This window comes from Phyllostomus discolor, chromosome 12 (assembly GCF_004126475.2).
Source record: "Phyllostomus discolor isolate MPI-MPIP mPhyDis1 chromosome 12, mPhyDis1.pri.v3, whole genome shotgun sequence".
Classification (NCBI taxonomy): domain Eukaryota; kingdom Metazoa; phylum Chordata; class Mammalia; order Chiroptera; family Phyllostomidae; genus Phyllostomus; species Phyllostomus discolor.
Genome location: NC_040914.2, coordinates 29298019 through 29324216, shown reverse-complemented (window position 1 = coordinate 29324216; position 26198 = coordinate 29298019). Strand labels below are relative to the sequence as shown.

General features: G+C 40.2%; 2 protein-coding genes and 2 pseudogenes across 3 annotated transcripts in view; 2 read left to right on the top strand and 2 right to left on the bottom strand.

The window, feature by feature from the left end:
• LOC114510901 (zinc finger protein 211-like) overlaps positions 1 to 26198 on the bottom strand; it is a 251805-nt gene that overhangs the window by 10333 nt on the left and 215274 nt on the right. The gene's annotated exons all lie outside the window — the stretch shown is intronic.
• On the bottom strand, positions 618 to 14642 carry LOC114511647 (zinc finger protein 883-like). The gene is made up of 3 exons (XM_028530412.2): positions 14346 to 14642; positions 13861 to 13987; positions 618 to 5776 (listed from the first exon to the last, which is right to left on the bottom strand). The coding sequence occupies exons 1-3, from the start codon at positions 14478 to 14480 to the stop codon at positions 4158 to 4160; spliced, it is 1881 nt and encodes a 626-aa protein (XP_028386213.1). The 5' UTR covers positions 14481 to 14642; the 3' UTR covers positions 618 to 4157.
• On the top strand, positions 17360 to 18211 carry LOC114511726 (annotated as a pseudogene).
• On the top strand, positions 19081 to 19647 carry LOC114511513 (annotated as a pseudogene).

Sequence of the window (26198 nt, the reverse complement as noted above, 5' to 3'; positions counted from 1 at the left end):
CTTGTAATCTAAATGTCAATAAATTCTTGAAAAAACTGGCAGAAAGAAATTGTGACAAAGTTACTGGAATTTTTGTTAATATGAAAAAAATGGTATTGTAATTACCATAACAAAGGGAAACTTGTGAGTTATAGACATAATTACTGACTCATAGGTGACATGGTAAGTATGGCATTGTCAATGCAAAAGGTTTAGGAACATATTCAGGAATTATATTTTGTGAGACACCAAGATACACGTGAAAAACCTGTCAATAAATGGTTGTAAAATGCAACTAGTGATACAATCAAGCACTTAAAGAAACTTCAGGCTAAAGGATGGGAATGATGTTAGAATTCAATAAGAGTTTGAACTGAGCCTCCAAATGAACTGACACCTCATCTCTGCTCAGGGGACCATAGCTGTTCCCATGTTTATAATTCTCTTTAACATGATGGACACTTAATTTTTCTTACATATATTGAATACTAAAGCGTGTACTTGTATTTCTCTAATAATGGGGAAAATCACCTAGACTTATGGATAAGTGACAGTTTACTGTAAAAATGAAATGACATCAAAACAATGCTCTAAAGTCCAAGGTCACTCACAAGGGCTGCTCAGCACTGCTCCATCTATTAAAAATCGAAAATCAGTACCACAAGGGCTTTAGAGATTCAGCTCTAATCCAAAACATTCTACTGACAGCAGTGAGGATGGAAGAAACAGAACTAGAGTCAATTTTCAGAGTGTGCATGTATGCCACCTAGTGACTTCAAATGGATTGTTAAGAAAATGTCATGGAAGCAATTTGCAAATATCACAAAGGATGCTCAGCACTCACCCTCTTCTCTGAAAAGTCCCATGAGCTATATAATTCATCTAACTAGGCTGTGGAGGCATAGATTCAATCTGATTTGGCCAAGTGGCCCGTGTTGAGCAATCAGGAGAAAGAATATCAGTTGTGACTAGAGTGCACTAGGCAGCTGATGAGGGTTCTGATCTTAGCAGAAGGATCATGTTCCTACCCAAGGATCTCTGGTGCAGACATGGAGACACTGGAAAGGAGGATGCAGCTGCTGGAAATAGTCAGGGCTGCAGGGAACACAGAGTGAGCACCATGGTCTCCTCCAGCCAGTCCTGAGCAGAGTAAAGGATCAAGTGGGCACTGTGTTTCCTGTATGAAGAGATGAACACTCCACCAGGGAGATAACAATACTATAGGTCTCCAGCATCACTTCTCAATATGTCCCAGGTATCACTTCCCACTGTTCTCAAAAGCCAATAGACAAAATGCAGCCAAGGCTCAACATTGTCTTCCCTGGCGAGATCACTGGAAATCAGACAGGATTCCCATGAATGCTGTGAGGCAGATGTTAAGCCCTTTAAGACATCAGAAAAATGCAGAAAAGTCACAATAATTGCAACAATGAAAACAATAGCAACAGCCCAGTTTCCCATATCAACAGCCTTCCCTGTCTCTCTGCCCTGGTCTGAGGCCTTAATACACCAGAATAAAGAATGTCACCACCCTGGCTGGCATAGCTCAGTGGATTGAGCTCGGACTGGGAACCAAAGTGTCCCAGGTTCGATTCCCAGACTGGCCACATGCCTGGGTTGCAGGCCATGACCCCCCAGCAACCACACATTGATGTGTGTGTGTGTGTGTGTGTGTCTCTCTCTCTCTCTTTCATCTCCCTCCCTTCCCTCTCTAAAAATAAGTAAATAAAATCTTTTTTAAAAATGTAAATAAAATCTTAAAAAAAAAGAAAGTCACCAATTCTACCATCAGAATTACTAGCTTGAATACAGAATTTGGATCTGACATTTGTCTGCTCTGACCTTGGAAAAACCCTTCTTCCTGATCCTTTATTTTCCCAGAAATACAGTAAGTTATTAACCCACAGGATGCAGTTGAATTAAGAAAATAATCGAAAAGCAAATCCTGTCATACAAGTACCTGGAAGTGTGTACTGAATTTCATTAACTGTATTGATTCTCAAAAGGGCCGTGATTTGTGCCTTCATTAATTTCATGCAGCAAAGTGAGATTGGGGGAGTTTTATGGTCACCCAGAGGTGCCTCACTGGGGAATCCATATGGGAAGCCCTGAAGCCACATTGTCCCATGTGGGGTCGGTGTGGACTGCAGTTGATATGGGGGATCAGAGAAGCTCTATTTATTTTTCACAAGCACCTGGGGAAGGTCTGAGGTGTCTGGCCTGTGCATGGCACCCACAGGAGATAACTGGTGGTATAGCTACTGCCTTTGAAATGAACACCAAGGCCAGGATAAAAACTGCTGTTCACCCATATTTTACACAGGAGGAAACTGAAGCCCATTAAGTACACTATATTCCATAGTCTTAAAATTAATTGCAATTTGCATGGCAAAAGGTATGGGAAGTCTAAACACTCACTTCTTCTCTTTGGCCTCCAGGAGGACTTTGAGGTTCAACAAATATCCATTCATCCTCTACTACCTGGTACACCTTCAAATGCTGCTACAGGCAGCCAACCCCAGATATTAGACCATAAAAATGGGTGAACTCTAACAAGTAAGGCTTTTTATTATATCACTAAATGTATGAACTTACAAAGATGATGAAGTATGCTAATAATGCAGGTTATTTTTTAAAGTATATAATATGTACCTATTACACTGTACAATAAAAGAAAGTCCCAATGAATAGGTCATTTTGCCACTATTAAAAAATTATTCCATAAACAAAAAATTACTTCTCATTCAAGGACTCAAAGTAGGTGACATTGCAACATTTATCTTTGCTGTTTCACTGTCCTATTTGTTAAAGAAGAGCCCAAAATCATGAAAGAGTAGGTAACTTGGTGAGCACACATTTAACAACATTTAACTAAAAACACATCAGTAGTACATACACTCCTACAAAATGCTCATCATGAATCCTTATGGAAATGCAACTAAAACAAGAGCATATACAAAATCAGGAAGAGCTGAAATTAATAAAAATTGAACATATCAAAATTTGTTCAATTATATATGTTCAATTATATATGTTCAGCTATCATGGGGAAATGCAACCCTCATGCACTGAGTAAAAAGGTATAAAAGACCCTAGCCAGTGTGGCTAGGTTGGTTGGAGCATTATCCAAAGTTGAAAGGTTGCAGGTTTGCCACCTGGTCAGGGCACATAAGTTGGTTGGGAATGCAATCCCCAGTCCAGATGCATGTGATCCCTGGTCCAGACAGGCAAACAATCAATGTGTCTCTCCCTCCCTTTCTGTCTGTAAAAGCAGTGAATTAGATATCCTAGGGTGAGGACAAAAAAAATAAACAAACATCCAAAGTGTGCATAAAGACGCAATTAGTTTAATAATATTTCATCACATTCTACATAACATAAACATTAAACTTATGAATAGCTCTGCATTGAGAATATTGGTAAGAAAATAAAGTCACCTTTTCCTCAGTAAGGTTCCTTCAATACCATTATACTGAAAAATAAAAAATAAAAAATTTCTTAAAATCTATCCATTTACAGTGAGAAATCCCCAATGTCAAAAGGTATAGATTTATCGGTAAAGGTTTCCTATATTCACTTCACACTCAAAGCCGTTAACCATTGTCAAGTGTGTTTAAGGCGGTGATGACTATGAGGTAGGAGATTTCCCATATTTTATGTCCACATAAGCCCTATCTCCAGTGTGAATGCCCTGATAACAGGAGAATGGATAGAAGAAGCATTTCCCACATCCACTGTACTTATAAGGCCTTTTACCAGAGTGCATCTCTGAATATAATGGAGCTTAGTACTACAAGAAAAAAATTCCTCATATTGCCTGCATACATAAATCCTTTTTCCTATGTCAGCTCTCAGATATAACAAAAGAAATACTAGAAAATAAGAGATTTCTTGAATTTCCTTAACTTATAAGACCTTACCCATTGTGAATTCTCTGAGGACAATGACAGCCATGGCTCCTGGTAAAGGATTTTTCACATTTACTGCAGGCATAAGGCCATTCTCCTGGATGAACCCTTTGATGATAAAAAAAGGTTACTGATAAAAAGAAATCTCATATTCCTTGCAACCATTGACCAATCAACGAAGTGAACTCTCTGATGACAATGAAATGTTACAGATGTTTTCTAATATTCACTGCATTCATAAGGCTTTTCTTTTGTGTGAACTCTGTGATGCTAACAGAGGTGACAGCTACAGGTAAAAGATTTCCCACATTCACCACACTCATAAGGTTTTTCTCCAGTGTGAACTCTGTGATGATAACGGAGGGCAGAACTACTGGTGAAAGATTTCCCACATTCACTGCACTCATAAGGCCTTTCTCCAGTATGAATTCTCTGATGATAATATAGGGCAGAGCTACTGAAATAAGATTTCCCACATTCACTGCACTCATAAGGTCTTTCTCCAGTGTGAACTCTGTAATGTTTTCTGAGATCAGAGCTACTGGTAAAAGATTTCCCACAATCACCACACTGAAAAGGCCTTTCACCAGTGTGAACTCTGTGATGTTTACGGAGGGCAGAATTACTAGTAAAAGATTTGCCACATACACCACACTCATAAGGCCTTTCTCCAGTATGAACTTTCCGATGATTATACAGGGCAGAGCTACTGATATACGATTTACCACATTCCCCACACTCATAAGGCCTTTCTCCAGTGTGAACTCTGTGATGTTTACGGAGGGCAGAACTATTGGTGAAAGATTTCCCACATTCACTGCACTCATAAGGCCTTTCCCCTTTGTGAACTCTCTGATGATAACAGAGAGCAGAACTACTGGTAAAAGATTTCCCACATTCACAACACTCATAAGGTCTTTCTCCAGTATGAACTCTGTGATGTTTACGGAGGTCAGAGCTCCAGGTAAAAGATTTCCCACATACACGGCACTCATAAGGCCTTTCTCCAGTGTGAACTCTCTGATGATAAAGGAGATCAGAGCTACTGGTAAAACATTTCCCACATGCACCACATTCATATGGCCTTTCTCCAGTGTGAACTCTCTGGTGTTTATGGAGTGCAGAGCTACTGGTAAAAGATTTTCCACATTCACTGCACTCATAAGGCCTTTCTCCAGTGTGAACTCTGTGATGTTTCCGAAGGGCAGAGCCACTAGTAAAAGATTTCCTACATTCACTGCACTCATATGGCTTTTCCCCAGTGTGAACTTTCTGATGATAACGAAGACCAGAGATTCCTAGAAAACATTTTTCACATTCATGGCATGGATAACATCGTCTTCTAGTTTGGACAGCTTGGTCTGGAAGTGGTGAGTGTTTGCAGCCAATGGCTTTCTTACATTCGTTTCTAGTGTGATAAATTTTTCTCCTTTGAAAATCCTCCTCAGATGTTGACATTTCCTTTGCACTTTCCCTGGTGTTAGTAGCTTGTTGTTGGATATTTCCTGAGTTCATAAAAACGTTCTGCTCAAGCTCCTGGAAGGTAAAAGTCTTTTCAGACACATTGAAATTGCAGCCTTTCACAAGTGAGGCCTTGTCCACACCTTCTACAAAAGACTTCTGTCTCAAGTGCTGCTCCTGGTGCTGGTGATGCTTTGCAATGAAACAAAACTGTTTTGCACATGCTCCACACCTCAGCAGTTTCTGTCTCTGTTGAGTTCCCTGCTGGTCAACCAAGAGAAAAATTTTTCTCAAGACACACCCACAACTGTCACAGGGGTGGCTCTTCTTGGAAGACAAGGCTGCCTTGGGATCCTTTGCTTGGGCCACTCTAACAGAAAGGTTCTGGTTAGTGGGAGCCTCCACATCTGCTGCTCCACAGCAGCAACCTGAACAAAAACAAACACTAATGAATTTGATGTTGACTTAGTAGAAAAAGAATATTCCCAACACAATATCCCTTTTACAAAGCTAGTCATGATTCTATGGGCTGATTTTCAAGACAAAGAGTTAGATTCTGTGGTAATGGCTGTTATTATTAGTTGGCCCCAAAGGTCAGTAAATAGTGGATACCTCACCCCAAAAGATACAACCATAGAATGAAAAACAAAGAAAAGAGGCAGGGCTTACTAGCTGTTCCTCCACAAATGGCTTCCTGAAGGGCCTTTCCTTCTGGTAATGAGAGTCTCTGTAGAACTTGAATGTGCCCAAACACAAAAATCAATTGTATTACAGCATATCATGTTCAAGGTCAAAATAAGAATACGTGAACCCCGACTGATGTGCCTTGTTTGGTTGGAGCATTGACCTGTAAACTAAAAATCTGCAGGTTTGATCCCTGGTCAGGGAATATACATAGGCCACAGGGTCAATCCCCATCACCAGTCACAGTGGATGTGAGAGGCAACCAACTGATGTTTCTCTCTCACATCTCTCTCTCTATATCTTTTATTCCTCTTACTATAATCAGTAAACATATCCACGGGTGCAGATTAGAAAATATAATGCTCAAAAACAGAAGAATATGTGCACACTGTGAGGCTTTATGAGCATGGATCAAGTTTGCAGGGTAGTAACGAAAGATGTGCGAGTGAAATGGTTGAGGTGAAGTGTTTACTAAAAGAGAGATTATTCATAGGGTGTGTATCCTAGGAGAAATGATAACTATTAGAATTGGGTAGTAGGGAAAGTATGAACAATAAGGACAAGAAGATTAAGCTGTGGTAGATTAAGTAGATTAAGAATGAAAACAACATACTGTTAAATAAATGGGTTCCTAGTTATAACTTTAATAAAGCTCTGGCATTGAGTCCTCACCAATTGCCATTCACCACATCAGCACCCCTTCTGAGCCCACACAGCCATACACGGAGTCATGCCCCTCCTATGACTATGAAAACACTCTCCCCCTTAACTCTCAGTTGAGCCATTAGTGGGACTCATTACAAGAAATCCTAAAAGAGAAACTGAAGAGGTGGACGGTAAGCAACTATAATAGAACAGGACAGCACAAAACAGACCCAACAAAAAGGTCTTTGTGAGGGACATCAGCAAAACAGCAGAAGACAAGAGAGGAGAATTTCTCCACTTTCCATAAGCAAGTACACAGCTATCCATGAACAAAAACAGTCTTGGAGGAGAATGAGACTTTCATTAAGGCAAACAGCAAAGTAGAAAAGCCAAAAAATGGAGAACTACTCAGAAATATTGAATAAAAAGACTGGCTGAGCAAAATTATGTGCAGATGGTGAAACACAGAAGAGAAGGGTCAAAGTTACCTCTGTCAGTCACCATGCAAGCCCTAAGAAACTTTGTTATTTGGAACCACATGAGTCCCTGGAACATGGAAAGAAAAAACATGAGAAAAGGAAAAAACAGGTAGAAAGCTTATGAAAATATATCCTGAAAACTGACTTCCCAAGTCTGAGAAGACATGACAATAATCAAGATTGTGTTTTCTCACTGGTTCCTGTACAATTTAGTGGAAGTGGGACCTCACCAAGACACATTGTAGTAAAAATGTCTAAAATGCAAAGCAAATTTTGAAAGCACAAAAAGAAAAGAAACATTTCTCACAGAAACAATGCGCCCATAATGCTATATAGTAAATATCCCTGAGAAAAAGTTGAAGACTAAAAGACAATCAAATGATATACTCCCTGGCTGGCGTAGCTCAGTGGATTGAGCTCGGACTGGGAACCAAAGTGTCCCAGGTTCGATTCCCAGCCAGGGTACATTCCTGGGTTGCAGGCCATAACCCCCAGCAACCGCACATTGATGTTTCTCTCCCTCTCTCTCTCTCTCTCTCTCTCTCTCTTTCTCCCTCCCCCTCCCATCCCTCTCTAAAATGAATAAATAAAATCTTAAAAAAAAACACTTAAAAAATGATATACTGAAAACACTAAATGAAATAAAATCTTCAAACCAACAGTATTTACTGAGAAAGACCATTCTTCAGAAATAAGAAAAATATTCCCAAACAAAAGCTGAGGAGTTCATTGTCACTCAACATGACTCATTAAAATTCCAAAAGAAGTTCTTCAAGTTGAAATGAAAGAATATTTATTAACAGAAACATGAACACATAAAAGATATATAAAACTCACTGCCAAATCTGATAATGGAATCAAATTCACAATATTTCAACACTGCATTGTTGGAATGTAAATTACTAAACACTATTGTAAACACGAAAAAGTAAAACTCGTAAAAACAATAAAGCTAACGTTTTGTACATTAATAGATATACAATTACAAGATGTGGATTGTGATATCAAAAACATAAAGGTGTGGTGTAGTGAAGATTGAAAGGGTAGAATTTTTGTATGCAAAATTTGGCATCAAGAGAAAATAGTGTTGAGTAAATTACTTATTTTATCTAAATCTTTTGGAAACCACAAGCAAATACCTATGTAAAAGATGCACAAAAGACAAGGAAATTTAAGCATACCATTAAAGAAAATGATGAAATCACAAGGGAAAACAATGACATAGAAAGACAAAAAAACAAACTAAAAAGAGCCAGAATCCAACAATAAAGTGGCAGTAGTAGGCTGTACAACAAATTCTCCAAGGAAAGCACAGAGTGACTAAAGAAATTAAAGACAAACAAAACATAAGACACAATATATGCTGCGTATAGGAGACACATAAATGTTTATGGACAAAAATAGCCTGAAAACAAAAACAGGGAAACATATTCCTTGGACATAAAACCAAAAGACAGAAGGAGTAACTAAAATTCTGACAAAGATGACCTCAAATATTGTCACAAATGATAAAGGTCATCACAGAATGGTAAAGGAGTCAATTCATCAAGAGGACAACAATGTTAAGTATTAAGCATCCAAGAGCACACATTAATTATGTTAAGCAAATCATATCAGAACTAAAGGCATATAAAACAAGCCCAGTATTAGTTCAGTAGTAGTAGTGAATTTCAATATTCCCCTTTCAACGAAAACTAGATTACCCATCTAAAAGAACTATGGAATCACTGAAGCTTCATTACACTTTAGAACAAACAGAACTCATAAATTTATACAGATCATTCCACCCAAATGCAGCAGAAGATGCATTTTTGTCAAGGACACATGAAACATTCTCTAGGTAGATCTTACATTAGATCCAAAAACAAGCCCCAAACTTTCAGAATATATCACTTCAAGTGTCTTATCTGATCACAGTCATAGAACAGAAGAAATCAATTTTAGTGTTAAGAAAGATGAATATTCACAAATAAGATGAAATTAAACACAACACCCCTGAACAACCACAGACTCAAAGAAAAAATGACAGATCACTCAAAACACATCTACAGGCAAAAGGAAATAAAAACACAACAACCAAAGCTTATATACGTGGAGCACAAAATGCAATACTAACAACACATCTTGTAGTGATAAACGCCCACCTCAAGACAAAAGATCTCAAATACACAACCTAACCCTGCACCTCAGGAACCTAGAAACACATGAAGATACTAAGCCCAAAGTTAGTAAAGGAGAAAAACAATAAATATTAGGAAAGTCATACACAAAATAAAGGTAAGAAAAACAAAAACAAAATAATATCATAATTAAGAGCTGTTTTTTGAAACATACACAAAATTGCCAAACCTTCAGCTACACTAAACAAAAGAAATAAGAATCAAATGTATTTAAAAAGAAATGAGGCTTCCAGCCAATATGGAGGCATAGGTAGGTATGTTTCACTTCCGCACATAATAAAATGAAGCATAAAAACACGTTAAAAAAAAAACACCTAAGTGCCAGAAAATCGAACTGTATGGAAGCCAGATAACCAAGGCGTTAAAGAAGAAATATTCATCCAGACTGGTAGGAGGGTTGGAGACTCCCATCTAGAATAGAGAGGATGCACTGCAAGGCAGCAGCTGACAGACCAGGTGGTCCCACATTCACACGACATAAGCAGGGAGGAACAACTGGGGAGCCAGACACACTGTGTAGCCCAGGGTTCCAGGGGCAGGAAAGAAAATTTTAAACCCTCTCGCTGTAAAAAGCCACAGTGGGGTTGTGGTGGTGGGAGAAACTGTCAGTCTCACAAGAGAGTCCATTGGAGGGGCACATATGGCCCCAGAACATATACAACCCACCCACCAGAAACCAGCACCTAAAGGGCACAACTCACTTGTGGGAAGCAGTGGAATTGACTGAAAGTGAGGTGAGATTTGAGCAAGCATGCTGTTCCCACTCCGACCCCTCCCACACATATAGCCCCACAACACAGTCAAGTGGGTTCCCAGGCCCTGACGAATACCTAAGACTCTGCCCCTTACAAAATAACAGATGCACAGAGACAAAGACTATGGTCCAAATGAAAAAATAGATCACAATTCCAGAAAAAGAACTAAATTAGGAGGAGATACACAACCTATAGATGCAGAGTTCAACACACTAATAATCAGGATGCTCAGAAAAATAATTCAGTATGGGCACAAAATAAAGATTGAAGGCTATACAAAGTGAAATAAAGGAAAATAGACAGGGAATGAACAGTGAAGGGAAGGAAACCAGGACTCAAATCAACAATTTGGAACAGGAGGAAGAAATAAACATTCAACTGGAACAGAACAAAGAAATAGGAATTCAAAAAAATGAGGAGAGGCTTAGGAACTTCTGGGACAACTTGAAAGTTCCAGCATCCCAATCACAGGGGTGCTAGGAGAAGAGGAAGAGCATCAAACTGAACAATATCTTGAAGAATTAATGAAGGAAAACTTCCCTAATCAGGTGAAGGAAATAGACATGCCAGTCCAGGAAGCTCAGAGAGTCCCAGAGAAGTTGGATCCAAGGAGGAACATATCAAGACACATCATAATTAAATTACCTAAGATTAAACATAAAGAGAGAATCTTAAAAGCAACAAGAGAAAAGGGGTTACCTACAAAGGTGTTCCCATAAGATTATCACCTGATTTCTCAAAAGAAACCTTAGAGGCAAGAAGGGACCAGAAAAAAGTATTCAAACTTATGAAAAGCAACAACCTACATAAAAGATTACTCTATCTAGGCCTGGCTGGTGTAACTCAGTGGATTGAGCACGGGCCTAGAAACAGGATCGCGGTTCGATTCCTAGTCAGGGCCCATGCCTGGGTTGCAGGCCAGTTCCCAGCAGGGGATGCATGAGAGGAAACCATACATTGATATTTCTCTCCCTCTCTCCTTCCCTTTCCTTCTAAAGATAAATAAAATAAAATAAAATGGTGGCCGGGTTGGAGGGGGAGTATTGGGGGGAAATAGAGACAACTATACTTGAACAACAATAAACAAACATTAAAAAAAGAGATTACTCTATCTAGCAACACTATCACTTAGAATGGAAAACCAGATAAAGTGCTTCCCAGATAAGGTCAAGTTAAAGGAGTTCATCATCACCAGGCCCTTATTATGTGAAATGTTAAAGGGACTTATCTAACAAAAAGAAAAAGATCAAAACTATGAACAGTAAAATTACAACAAACTCACAACTATCAACAGCAGGACCTAAAAAACCCCTAAAACTAAGCAAACAACTAGAAGAGGGACAGAATCACAGAAATGTAGATCACAGGCAGGGAGATTAGTAGGAAGGGGGAGAATGGAGGAAATGGTCAAGGGAATAACAAATATCATTGGTAGGTACAAAATAGGAGGTAAAGAACAGTATAGGAAATGGAGAAGCCAAAGAACTTATATGTATGACCCATGGACATGAACTAAGGGAGGGGAATACTGGAGGGAAAGGGGTTACAGGGCAGAGGGGGATAAAGAGGAGAAAAAAAAGGACAACTATAATAGCATAATCAATAAAATATACAAAAAAAGAAATGAGACCTGGCTGGTGTGGCTCGTGTATTGAGTACTGTCCTCTGAAACACAGGGTGGCAGGTTTGATACCTGGTCAGGGCACATGCCTGGGTTACGGGACAGGTCTCCAATTTGGGGCATGTGACAGGTGACCACACATTGGTGTTTCTCTCCTTCTGTTTCTCCCTCCCTTCCCCTCTCTAATGATAAATAAAATCTTTAAGAAAAAGAAAAGAAATGAATGGTGAGACATTACAAGGCACAAAGCAACATAGGGGATATTTGCAGATGACATGACCAAACATACAGAACATTATCAATATTCCACTATAAACATCTGAAATTGTAAATAGATTCAATAAAAATACCGGACACAGAAGAAATACTCCAATATCAGTTCCGTATTTATAGTCTAACAATAAAAGCTTTGCAGAGAAATTAAGGAGTCAAATTCACAACAGCATCAGAACCAATAAAACACTAGAATAAATTCTATAAAGGAGGTGAAAGGACTGTACATTGTACCCTCTAAAACACTGATGAGCCCTGGCTGGTGTACCTCAGTGGACTGAGCGCCAGCCTGAGAACCAAAGGGTCAGCAATTTGATTCACAATCAGGGCACATAGCTGGGTTGCAGACCAGGTCCCTGGTGTGGGGCACAGGAGAGGAAACCACACACTGATGTTTCTCTCCTTTCTTTCTCCTGAGCTTTCCCTCTCAAGAAATATAAATAATTAAATATTTTTTAAAAATAGACAATGATGAAAGTAGTAAAGAAAACAAATACATACAAAGACATCCTGTGTTCATGGATTTCAAAACTCAATATTGTTAACATGCCTATAATACCCAGAGCAATCTACAGATTAAATGCAATCCCCATCACAATTCCAAGTTTTTCACACAAAAATTAAAAAAGAAAATTGTGAAATATAGAAAACCTGAAAAGATCTCAAAGAATAAAAGCAATCTGGACACCACTGATTAAAAATTAGCTCCAAAATAATAAGAAAATTAAATGTCAGTCCAGAAATCCTAAAATTCCTTCAAGACAACATAGAGAAAAAGCTTTGGAGATTTGTATTGGAAATCATTTCCCTGATGTGACACCAACTACCAGGAAAAAACCAAAAATAAACAATCTTAACTACAAAAAAACAAATAATCTTCTGCACAGCAGAACAGTTAACAAAATGAAAAAGACAGCTACAGGATGAGAACAAATACTTAGAAACCATGTCAAGATATCTCTTGGAGATATTATGGCTTCATTTCAGAGCACCACCACAAAGCAAGTATTTCCATATAGGAAAAAAGTCACACCAATTTTTCACTTTCCCAGTGAACAAAGAAGTTACATTTATAGTACAGTGCAGTCTATTAACACAGTAGCTTTGTCTAAAAAGAGTCTAAATAATTTAATTCAAAAGTTTATTGCTCAAAATTGCTAACAAGTATCTCAGGCTGCTATTAAAATGGCAGCAGTACATTTGCTCACTGAAGTGTTTCCTAAAATATTGAATTTGTAAAAACACAATACCTGCAAAGTACAATAAAGCAAAGTGCAAAAACACATGCACCTGAATCAGATGAGAAATTTATCAAATATACAAGGTGTTCAAAAGACTCATTAACCCACCCTGGCCTGTAGCTGAGTTGCTTAGGGCAAACGTTCTGATACTCAAAGGTTCAGAGGCCCATATTCAGTCAGAACACACAAGAATCTATCACAAATAACTACAACAACAAGTCAATGTTTCTCTGTCTCTTCAAAAAGCAATAACTACAAATTAAAACAAGAAAACTAATCATTAGCCCTAAAACATGGTGAAAAACATGACTAATACTGTAGAGACATCTTTGCAAAATGTACAAATGACTAACAGGAATACAAAAAACGCATTTCCTCATTAATCAAGATGGAATCTGGTTCCCTGTAAGACCACCAACCACAAATGCCTCCCTATGAGGGTTCAGTACAGGAGGTATTGGGGCTGCAGGGAGACAAGAGGGAAGCCTGACAAGTCCAGGATCTACCTAGAAAACTGTGAAGCAAGCAGTACCCACAGTCCTCACAGGTGAGGACTGAGCGCACCCTAGGGAACAGAGGGCAAGAGGAGATGCAAACCCTACTCACAGTCACCGGGAGAGAGTGAGGGTCTTACCCAGCGAGGATATAAGACCAAAATTCTCCAGCATCACATGGCGGTACAGGCGTCTCTCAGCCGCGTCAAGGAGGCTCCACTCTGTCCTGGAGAAATACACGGCCACATCCTCAAAGGTCACCCTAACCTGTCAGAATTGATACAAATGAATCTGGGCCAGTCTGTCTCACACCCCGAAATCCTACTCTATACAAAAATTCCCCACATTCAACCTGCCCCCGCCACCTCCCCCTCCCCCGTTCAGCGTGGACAACCCCTCTAAGTCCCAGTAAAGATGCGGTTCGGATTCACACTGTTGAATGCGGACACACCAAGGACCCCAGGTTTCCGGGTCCTCACGACTCAGGCGCCTCTGTACCTGTTCACAGGTGGGCCCTCCCGGGTGACCCTTCCATAACCCGCCAGACTCTCGCTGTCCCCGACGCCCCGCAATCGGCCGCAGGGCTGGGTGGTGTGAAGGGGAGGGCCAGGGGGACACGACTCACCTCAGCCAGGTGCCTCCACCCCGCCTCCGCCATCCGACTCTGTGGGTGGTGAGGGGCACGACAGGCGCGCAAGGCGGGTGTCCCTGGTAGAGAGAGCTCCTGTCTCCGCCCTGGCGCCTCGCTCCCGGGCAGCATCACCTGGCCTCACACATGCTGCGGTGACCATTACTTTCCCACCTTCTCCATTGGATTTTGAGATCCCAGACCCTGACTTAGTTATAACAGACACTGGGAGAAGAGGAAATGCCCGCCACTGCTGACCGGAGCCCCGTTCTACCTGAATATCCAAACGGAAATGTCTTTACTAAGTGTTCATTGGCTTCTTGTCTCAAGATTCCTCGTCTGCCTTCTGGGTAATGTAGTTCTTGCACTCCAAGACTGCAATGCTGTATTTCCCCCCTGACTCCAGGAGTGGATTTACCAACCCCAAGAATATTCTCTGAATACCAAATGCACTCTGTCGTCCCCCAGAGGGCATCACTTCTTGAGCGAGGTAGTCTCTGGTGTGCCTGCAAGCCCCCCCTCCTTTTTTTTAAGATGTTGGTTTTGGTAATCTTTCTTAAGGATCTGTACCACTTTCTGATCTTCACGCATCCTGTGTCTTCTTCAGGCCATCTGGCATGTGGCTCCTTCAAGGAGAACGTGGTTGGAGGAGATTGCCCGAGCCACTAATGTTACCATCCTGCCTCAGTTTCCCACTATGCAAAATGAATGTTATAAAACATACACTAATACTGAAGTGCATCTGTGTCTGATGTAGGGAGAAGTCTGAGCTCTGCCTGAGCAGCTGTGTGACTAGAGTCCACACTGATTTGATCAGGTGCCTCTGACTTAAATATACACTTTTTGGAAACAATGGAGTTCATATTGAAGACATCAAAGACATGCAATGACAGGAATTCAGCCCAGAAATTTCATGTAAAGTTCTAGACCAGAAACTCAATATGCCAATAAAGCTATTCACAATCATTTGTTGGTTCCTTAATGCATAATGTAGTCTATTAAATGTGCAATAGCACTACGTAAACAATAACAATATATAATTTAATTTAAACATACTTGATTGTGCTGGCTGTTGTGGCTCAGTGGATTGAACACCAGCTTCAGAACCACACAATCACTGGTTCGATTACCAGTCCAGACACATGCCTGTGTTGTGAGCTAAGGTCCCTGGTGCAGGGCACTGGGTCACGCAAGAGGCAACCACACATTGATGTTTCTTTTCCTCTTTCTCCTTCCCTTCCCCTCTCTCTAAAAATAAATAAATAAATAGTTAAAAATACTATATTGATTAAAAACACAAACTGTTATCTAGGTCTTCATGTACTTGCATGCAATCTTTTTGCTGTGAAGGGTCTTGCCTTCCTGTTGATGCCAATGCATTATTTCTGAAGTGCAATAAATCATATCATAATGAAGAGGATATGCCCACATGGACAACCTGGGAAATTTTACCAGGCAAGTAACATAGTTCCCCCATCATGTATATGACACATAGTGCACAAGAAGGTAGGACACACCTTCAAAAACAAAAAAAATAAAAGATGCATGATATAAACACAATGGAAACTACTTCTTTGTAATTTAAATATCAGTCAAGAAAAATTGTTTGAAAACTAGGACAATAGAATTCTGACTAAGTTAGTGGTATTTCTGCTTTTGTGAAAATGGGATTGTAATTATAACAACAGAGAACTTGTGACATAATGATTAGTATGACATTTCAATGTGGTAATGTAACAAGGAATATGGGGGACCCCAAAACAGAAAACCCCCCACTAACATGGCTGGGAAGGGTAAGTGGGGCAGAGACATTGACAGTTACTTTGCACATCTAAGGAAATTGGCAAGTGATTTAGCTGTGCCTGCTGTACTCTAAGTCAGGGATGTGGGTGTGACCCTAACTCAGGATGTAGCTGAAGTGTCTGCTTGCAGAAAGCTCCTACCACCCTGGGCCCTGTCTGCCTGGAAAAACAAATGGCGGTTGAGAATGGCAGGAGATACAGGGAAGGGCAGATGTAACCCCTTGTGGGAGGAGTCAGAAATGGGGTGAAGGAGGAAGATCCACACCAGGACTTAAACCCAAGTGTGGGGCAGCCATTGCACTCTTGACCATGCTGCTTGGGAAGGAGAAGCCTCTTGACCATGTAGCAGCTCAGCAGGGTCTTGGCCACACAGTTGGAAAGGATGCAAAAGGACCCATGCCAGCCTGCCATGAAGAAGTGCCACGTGGTTTTGGATTAAGAGCAGGAGCCTAGCTGAGCATGCACAACTGGAAGAAGCTGGAATACAGACAGGAATCTGCTCAGCTAAGCTACAGACTTCTATTTTTCTTCCTGGGAGACAGTACCCCTAACTGATCTGCTTTAGCAAGAAGAGGTAGGATTGTGTGTTTGTGGGTGTTTTTTCTTTTGTTTGTTTCTAAAGGGAGTGAGATTGAACAACAGAATTCTGCCATTATTCTAAACTTGTATAACTTTTAAATACATACTTCCTTTCCTTTTCAGAAGACTCTGATTTTGGGAGTCAAGAGTTTCTTTGGGTTTGGGCAATGAAACACAGAGGAATAGAACCCAAAGTGGCTCTCTTACAATACAATTAGACACATATTCAAGAATTATATTTAGATAAATGAGGAAGTACATATTTATAATGAAAGTTGACCCATGTATAGGTGAGAATTCTTTTACATCACATGAAAAGAGCTCAGTTGTTGAGAGGATCTATCTGACACATGAAGTTGTGGGTTCAATGTCCAGTCAGGCCATATGTAAGAATCATCCAATGAATGCAGAAATCAGTGGGATAACATATCAACATTTCTCTCTTTCTATCTCCTTTCCTCTCCATAAAATACATAACACACTGATGTTTCTCTCCCTCTCTTTTACCCTCCATTCCCCTCTTCCTAAAAATAAATAAATAAAATATTTTTAAAAATATTTAAATAGTAATTCTGTAAGAAGATTTTCCCTATTTAAAAATTCAAATCACATTTTTTTCCATCTTGCAAGATGGCAGGTGATAAAACTGAGAAGCTGGATACTAAGGTGAAGAAACCCAAAGCCAATAATGCTGATAATGGTGGCAAGATTAAGAAGGGTAACTTCAAGGCCAAGACGCCTAAGAAGGGGAAGCCCACTGCAGCCGAAACCCTGTCCTAGTGACAGGAACTGGCAGGCATTCCCGGTCAGCTCTGTATTCCTGAAAGGTCATGAACAAGAGGAAGTATTCTGCAGTTATATCCTGGATTGAAAAGAAAAAGGAGAAAGTTATGTAAACCAATTGGTGGCAACAAGAATGGTGGTTCCGGAGTGGTTCAACTTCGCAATATGCCTAGACACTATCCTACTGAATATGTGCTCAAAAGCTTGTTGAGCCACGGCAAGAAACCCCTCAGTCAGCATGTGAGAAAACTCTGGGCCAGCTTCACTCCAGGGACCATTCTGGTCATCCCCACTGGGTGCACAAGAGGCAAGAGGGTGGTTTTCCTGAAGCAGCTGAGCAGTGGCTTACTACTTGTGACTGGAACTCTGGCCCTTAATCAAGTTCCTCTGTATAGAACACCCCAGAAATTTGTCATCGCCACCTCCACCAAAACTGATATCAGTGGTGTGAAACTCCTCAAGTATCTCACTGACGCTTACTTCAAGAAGATGAACCTGCACAAGCCCAGACACCACAAGGGGAGGTCATCCACACTGAGAAAGAGAAATATAAAATTACAGATCAATACAAGGTTGATCAGAAAGCCATAGACTCGCAAAATTCAGCCAAAAATCAAGGCTGTTCCTTAGCTCCACAGCTACCTCCAATCTGTGCTTGCTCTCACAAATGGGCTTTATCCTCACAAAATGCAGTTCTAAATTTCTTTTTAAAAACCTAGTTAAATAACTGATGTGTACAACCACTATGGAAAATAGTATGGAATTTTCTCAGAAAACTGAAAATGGATCTGCCTTTTGATCAAGCAATTCCACTGCTAGGATTATAGCCTAAGAACCCTGAAACACCAATCCAAAAGAACCTATGCACCCCAATGTTCATAGCAGCACAATTTACAATAGCCAAATGTTGGAAGCAACCTAGGTGCCCATCAGTAAATGAATGATCAAAAAACTATGGTACATTTACACAATGCAATTCTACGCAGCAGAAAGAAAGAAGGAGCTCCTACCCTTTGCAACAGCATGGATGGAACTGGAAAGCATTATGCTAAGCAAAATAAGCCAGGCAGTGAAAGACAAATACCATATGATCTCACCTGTAACAGGAATCTAAACAATAAAACAAACAAACAAGCAAAATATAACCAAAGACACTGAAATAGAGGACAGGCTGACAGTGACCAGAAGGGAGAGGGGAGGGGATTTCAGGGGAAAAGGGGAAGGGTTTACAGCAACAAATATAAAGGACACATGGACAAAAACTGGGGAGGATGGAAATGGGAGGGAGGTGAGAAGGGCTAGGGGTGGGCTGGGATGGGAGTAAAAGACAGAAACTGTACTTGAACAACAATCAAAATAAAAAGAGAGAGAGAAAAAGAAAACATAAATCAGTCTGCTTGTTTAAAAAATAACTGATGTGTTAATAAAAATTTAAGTAACTTTCTTCTGGTTTCTCAGATTGCAGTAGGTGTCCAGGTCTGGGTCTCAAATCATCATTCACTATCCAGACTGGCTGAGGTGGTTGCAGGTTTTAGAAGACTGCAAAGTTGAGCAGTACCAGATCCAAGATGGCGGCCAGCAGGAGGATGATGAAGGACAACCCTCCATATGATAAGGGGGCCTTCAAAATCAAAATCAACTTTCCAGCAGAGTACCCATTCAAACCACCAAGATCACATTTAAAACAAAGATCTATCACCCCAACATCGATGAAAAGGGGCAGGTCTGTATGCCAGTAATTAGTGCTGAAAACTGGAAGCCAGCAACCAAAACCGACCAAGTAATCCAGTCCCTCATAGCACTGGTGAAAGACCCCCAGCCGGAGCACCCTCTTCGGGCTGACCTAGCTGAAGAATACTCTAAGGACCGTAAAAAATTCTGTGAGAACGTTGAAGAGTTTACAAAGAAATATGGGGAAAAGCGACCTGTGGACTAAAATCTGCCGCGATTGGCCCCAGGGAGTGTGAGCAGAGACCCGAGCAGTGCATTCAGACACCTCGCAAAGCAGGACTCTGTGGGAAATTGACATGTGCCACCGCCTGGCGTCCGCGTGTGGCAGTTACTAACTTTCTACAGTTTTCTTAATCAAAAGTGATATAGGTAACCTGTAAAGAAAGGATAAAAAATTTAAGATGTTCTAGTTCTGCTCACTTTGTTTTAAAAATCACTGCTTCAATCTAAAAAAAAAAGAAGAAGAAGAAGAAGATTGCAAAGTTTATGACACCCTGGATCCAAGACAACTCCTCAGGCTGGGTGGGATCCCTTATGCAATTTTCAATGACTTTCAGAATATGTAGTACCAGCCATTCAGCAAAGAAGATCTCAGGTCACAAGGGATGCAGGCTGGATGGCTGTTGCATACCCAGATAGAAGGGACATTCATTAGTACCCTTCTCAGTTTTGCAGTGAAGTCAATATGCTTATGTCCACAAGGAGGATGAATATGTTCTGAGCTGGTTCTGACATAGCGTGTACAGAGAAGACAGCCTACCAGCAAATCAGACAATATTTTCACAGCAAAAACTAAACCAGGACAAAGACTCAAAAACCAGAGAGCAGTTGAACCTGCACATACTGCCTAAAACCACCAAGGAAATGCATGTGTTGGTAGGAAAAAATCCAGAAACATCTTGAGTGAGAAAAAATGGAACCCAACTTAACAGAAACTGTGAGACTCTGAAGTTTATTGAAATGGGGAGCTGAAAGAGAAATGGACTTACCTCCATTAATGAGGATGCTCTCCTTGGAAGTGTCTGAGCCACAAGACATCAAGTGATGTGCGACCCTAGAATATTATGATAAAACCTTTCACTGCATCTCCATGAAATGCCATAAGCTGACAAGCCACAGGGGAGCATCAGGACCATTTTCCACATACTCACCACCACAGACGACTCTGTTGTCTGAAAGCTGCTGAACATCTAGGGCACTGTGTTGGCCATTAACAGAAATAAGCCACACTGATGAGCTGTACCCACTCCCTTATTCCTGGGACATTATCATCCAGAGAGTCAGGCCCAAGCTCATGTTTCACAAGAGGCACAATTCTGATGAAGAACTCCTGACAGTGAGTGGGAGGGCCAACTCTCCTCTCTTGGTGAAGGTAATTCAATCAATTTACATAAAACAATCTGTCCATGGAGTCAACCTACTGAACCATAGCTACCTTTAGACTAGGGTGAGCCTCTGGAGGAGATGAGATAATTAGTAAATAATTGTCTGAGAAATGAAACATGATGTCATGGCTTCCCTTCAATTCTTCTAAATTTCTTAGCTCACTATTTACTATATCTGTCTGACCTCTCTATTTCTCCTCAAGTTCTCATGAATGAAAATGACCAACACTTTGAAGAAAAAAGAATTTCAGGGTAGCCACGTTTCCAGCAGAGCCAGAGCTGAAGTTAATTCTCCCACCTCTTAGGACTCTGTGTTCTTTATACCACATGTGGAGACTTGCCTGTTCTCAGGACCAACAGGGCCTTTTTTCTTCTAAATATTTAACTAATGATCATTTACAACTCCATTAATCAGTATTAATACTTTTCTGTATTTTGCTCCCTCTGTAACTTTTTGCAGAAATAATCTGCAGTCCCCATGCAGAAACCGTCACTGCATTTACAGGTAAAATGATCATTGTTTCGTTGCAAGGAATTAAAATCCCAAAATCCAAAACTTTCATCTCGCATTCAGATACCTCCTTTCAAAACCTCTGTGAATCCCAACACTGCAGCCATCCTGGCAGCAAATTTAAATTTGATACATAACCATGATCTTCAAGTACATGTCGTATTCACAAAAAGTTATAATAGACAGTATCCCAGAAAATTCAGTAAGATATTTTATGTGCAAAAACAATTGTTTTTGGTAGTTACAAAACACATACTGACAGAGAGGCAGAAGGCTCTATTTGGTCTATGAGCCATGGTGACATCCAATCCAACATCATCCTTAGGTCTTCCTAGTACCTCCTCATTGGGAACTGGTTTGGTTCCAACTCGCTAATGTGACTCAGCCCTGTATCAAAAGCTGACAGGAGCAAAGTGGTGGACAGGAGCCAGGCCCTGAAACCAGTTTCCCTATGGGAATCAGGCCTAGAAAATCCATCTAGACTGTTATGGCTTGCTCTTGCTAACACTCCCTCACCCTGGTTTGAAACAGTAGATGTTTATTGCCTATCCTCAAGGTAATTTCCAAGGCCTGTATGAATTTTCCCCAAGGATGGAGCATAATCAGCTCACCACCTTTCCCTTCTACATTTGTTATTTATGTTGCCTTGATTATACCTAAAATGTAGACAACAATATTCTATGTAATAGATAATAAGACCCAAGAAAAACAATAAAAGCCTGTCCAGGCAAGGGTTGGGGCACTCTCACCTTGAGAGAGTGGCCAAGGCGCTCTCCCCTTGAGAGAAGCAGCCATAGGACTCTCATCTTAAGAGAGTACCTGTACTGTCCCTTTTTCTCCACAGGACTTCTGTAGTCTGTGTGCATTTGTTCTCGTTTTCAGAAACAACATGCAGATTCTGCTGGCTGGAGTCTGCAACACCTCCTCCCTCTCCAGGTTCCCTCTACAAAATGGAGTATTTATGCTCAAATAACTGAGAATACAATGAACTTTTGGTGTTCAATTTAAATATTTTGCAAGAGAAAAGCAGTTACCTACTTACAGGGAGTTCCCATAAGACTGTCAGCTGATTTCTGAAGAAAAACTTTGCAGGCTGGAGGGGATTGGCAAGAAATATTCATATTCATGAAAAGCAGGGACCTACAGCTAAGATTGCTCTACTGAGCAAAGCTAACACTTAGAATCAAAGGGCAGATAAAAATCTTCCCAGACAAGAAAAAAACTAAAGAAGTTCATCATTACCAAGTCATTACTATATGAAATGTTAAAGGGCTATCACTCATGTGGTAATAACATTGATTGTTCTCTATTAATGTCTTGATTTGGTCACTTTCAACTTCAACTGGTCTACCCAACTGTGGAGTATCATCTAGGGATAAATCTCTAGCACAAAACTTCACAAACCACGGCTGACACATTTGATCCGTTACAGCACCTTCTCCATATGCTACACAATTTTTGTGTGTTTTAGTTGTATTTTTACCATTCATGAAATAATAAAATATAATATGCCAAAAATGTTGCTTATTTTCCTCCTTCCTCAATATTAAAATGGCTATACAGAAATTTACCAATTTATAAGTTTTTTTAAATGCATGCTGATATGACAGCTGTCACAATACAATCTAACAAAATTCTTTTGAATGAAGTTAAAGACAGCTAAGCACTACTAGAGCCATCTTACGGGGGGAAAAAAGTGAACCTTTTGACCAACCCAATATTAGTTTTTTGTTGTATACCCCAGTGATTAGATATTATATAACTTACTAAGTGATCATTCTGATAAATCTTGTACCCATCTGACAAAATCCATAGTTAAAGTTAATTTCTCAGCCCAGGCCAGATAGCTCAGTAGGTTAGAGCACCATCCCATGATATGACAAGGTTGTGGGTTCAATCTCTGGTCAGTGCATCTGCAAAAATCAACTAAAGACTTCATAAATGAGGGCAACAAAAAACTGATATTTCTCTCTATCTTTGTATCTCTCTCCCTGCCCCTTCTTCTCTCTTTCTAAAATCAAAAAATAATCTTCAGCCCTGGCTGGTGTGGCTCAGTGGATGGAGTTCCAGGCTGTGAACTGAAGGGTTGCTGTTTCAATTCCTAGCCAGGGCACATGCCTTTGTTCCCTGGTACATAATGTAGTCTATTAAATATGCAACAGCACTAGCACAAAAATGAAAATATACATACCATAGTGTAAAAATGCTTTATTGACTACAAAAGGTAAACCATTACCTGAGTCTTCGTTAAGTTGCAAGCAATCATTTTGCAGATAGAGGGTCTTGCATTCCTATTGAAGAGAACATATTATCTCTCAAGCTCAATAAAGCACATCTCAATAGAGGGGGCTGTGCACACATGGGAAAATCTGAGAAATTTTACTACGTTAACAACCCAGTTATCTAATCATACATATGATAAGTATGGCATAAGAATATAGGACACACTTTTGAAAATTAAAAAATCCATCATATAAACATAAATGGGTGTCTACTTACTTGTAATCTAAATGTCAATAAAGAAAATTGTTGAAAAAACTGGCAGAAATAATAGTGACAAAGTTACTGAAATTTTTGTTGATGTGAAAATTGTATTGTAATTATCATAACAAAGGAGAAATTATGAGTTACAGACATAATTACTGATTCATAGGTGACATGCTAAATATGACACTGTCAATGCAGTAGGTTTAGGAACATATTGAGGAATTATATTTCATGAGACACCAAGACACACTTGAAAAACCTGTCAATAAATGGTTGTAAAATGCAACTAGTGATACAATCAAGCACTTAAAGAAACTTAAAGCTAAAGAAAGGATGAGAATGATGTTAGAATTCAGTAAGATGGGTTTGAACTGAGCCTGCATATGAACAGACACCTCATCTCTGCTTAGGGGACTAGAGCAGATCCCATGGTTATTATTCTCTTTAAAATGATGGATACTTCATTCTTCTTATATAGACTGATTACTAAAGAGTGTACTTGTATCTCTACAAAATGAGGAAAATCACCTTGACTTACAATTAATGATAGGTTACCATGAAAATGCAATGACATCAAAACAATGCTCTAAAGTCCGAGGTCACTCACATGGGCTGCTCAGCACTGCTCCATCTGTTAAAAATCGAAAATCAGTACCACAAGGGCTTTAGAGATTCAGCTCTAACCCAAAACATTCTATTGACAGCAGTGAGGACAAAAGAAACAGAACTAGAGTCAATTTTCAGAGTGTACATGCATGCCATCCTGGTAATTTTAAATGGATTGTTAAGAAAATGTCCTGGAAGCAGATTGCAAATTATTACGAAAGATGCTCAGCGCTCACCCTCTTCTCTGAAAAATCCCACGAGCTATATAACTCATCTAACTGGACTGTGGAGGCATAGATTCAACCTGATTTGGCCAATTGGCCATGTCGAACAATCAGGACTCAGAATCTCCGTTGTGACCAGAGTGCACTAGGCAGCTGATGAGGGTTCTGATCCTAGCAGAAGGATCATGTTCCTACCCAAGGATATCTGGTGCAGACATGGAGACACTGGAAAGGAGGATGCAGCTGCTGGAAATAGTCAGGGCTGCAGGGAATACAGGGTGAGCATCAGTGTCTCCTCCAGCCAGTCCTGGGCAGAGTAAAGGATCAAGTGGGCACTGTGTTTCCTGTATGAGCAGGTGAACACTCCACCAGGGAGATAACAATAGTATAGGTCTCCAGCATCACTTCTCAATATGTCCCAGGTATCATGTCCCACTGCCCTCAAAAGCCAATAGACAAAATACAGCCAAGGCTTAACATCGTTTTCCCTGGCAAGATCACTGGAAATCAGACAAGATTCCCATGAATGCTGTGAGGCAGATGTTAAGCCCTTTTATGACATCAGAAAAATGCAGAAAATCACGATAATTGCAACAATGAAAACAACAGCAACAGCCAAGTTTCCCATATCAACAGCCTTCCCTGTCTCCCTGACTTGCTCTGAGGCCTTAATACACCACAATAGATGGCGACCCCAGTTCACCACCAGACTTAGGAGTTTGAAATCAGCATTTTGGATCTGACATTTGTCTGCTCTGACCTTGGAAAACCTTTTTCTTCCTGATCCTTCATTTCCCCAGAAAAACAGTAAGTTATTAACCCACAGAAAGCAGTTGAATTAAGAAGGAAATAAACAGCAAATCCTGTCATACAAGTACCTGGAAGTGTGTACTGAATTTCATTAACTCTATTGATTCTCAAAAGGGCTGTGGTTTGTGCCTTCATTAATTTCATGTAGCAAAGTGAGATTTGGGGGGGGGGGGGGGGGGTTTATGATCACCCAGAGGTACCTCACTGGGGAATCCATATGGGAAGCCCTGAAGCCACATTGTCCCATGTGGGGTCTGTACAGATGCAGCTGATATGGGGGATCAGAGAAGCTCCATTTATTTTTCACAAGCACCTGGGGAAGGTCTGAGGTGTCTGGCCTGTGCATGGCACCCACAGGAGATAACTGGTGGTATAGCTACTGCCTTTGAAATGAGCACCATGGTCGGGATAAAAGCTGTTGTTCATACCATTTTACACAGAAGGAAACTGAGGCCCACTAAGTATATTATGTTCCCTTAATCATAAAAATGTTCCATAATGTTAAGATTGAACCCAATTTGCATGGCAAAAGGTATGGGAAGTCTAAATACTCACTTCTTCTCTTTGGCCTCCAAGAGGGCTTTGAGGTTCAACAAATATCCATTCATCTTACTACCTGGTGCAACTTCAAATGCTACAGTAGGCAGCCAACCTGACATTAGACTATAAAAATGGGTGAGCTCTAACAAGTAAGGCTTTTTATTACATTACTAAATGTATGAACTTACAAAGATGATGAATTATGTTAAAAATGCAGATTATTCTTTAAAGTATATAATATGTACCTATTACACTGTGTACAATAAAAGAAAATCCCAATGATTAGGTCATATTTGCCACTATTAAAAACAATTATTTCATAAATCAAATGTTACATCTCCTTTCAGGAGTCAAAGTGGGTGCCATTGCAACATATATCTTTGCTGTTTCAC

Coding starts and splice junctions, on each gene's coding strand:
- LOC114511647 (XM_028530412.2), bottom strand. CDS start 14,480: ATGCTGCCCGGGAGCGAGGCGCCAGGGCGGAGACAGGAGCTCTCTCTA. Junction 13,988..14,345: donor GGTGGAGGCACCTGGCTGAG/GTGAGTCGTGTC, acceptor CAATTCTGACAG/GTTAGGGTGACCTTTGAGGA. Junction 5,777..13,860: donor TGGTCTTATATCCTCGCTGG/GTAAGACCCTCA, acceptor GTTTTTGTTCAG/GTTGCTGCTGTGGAGCAGCA.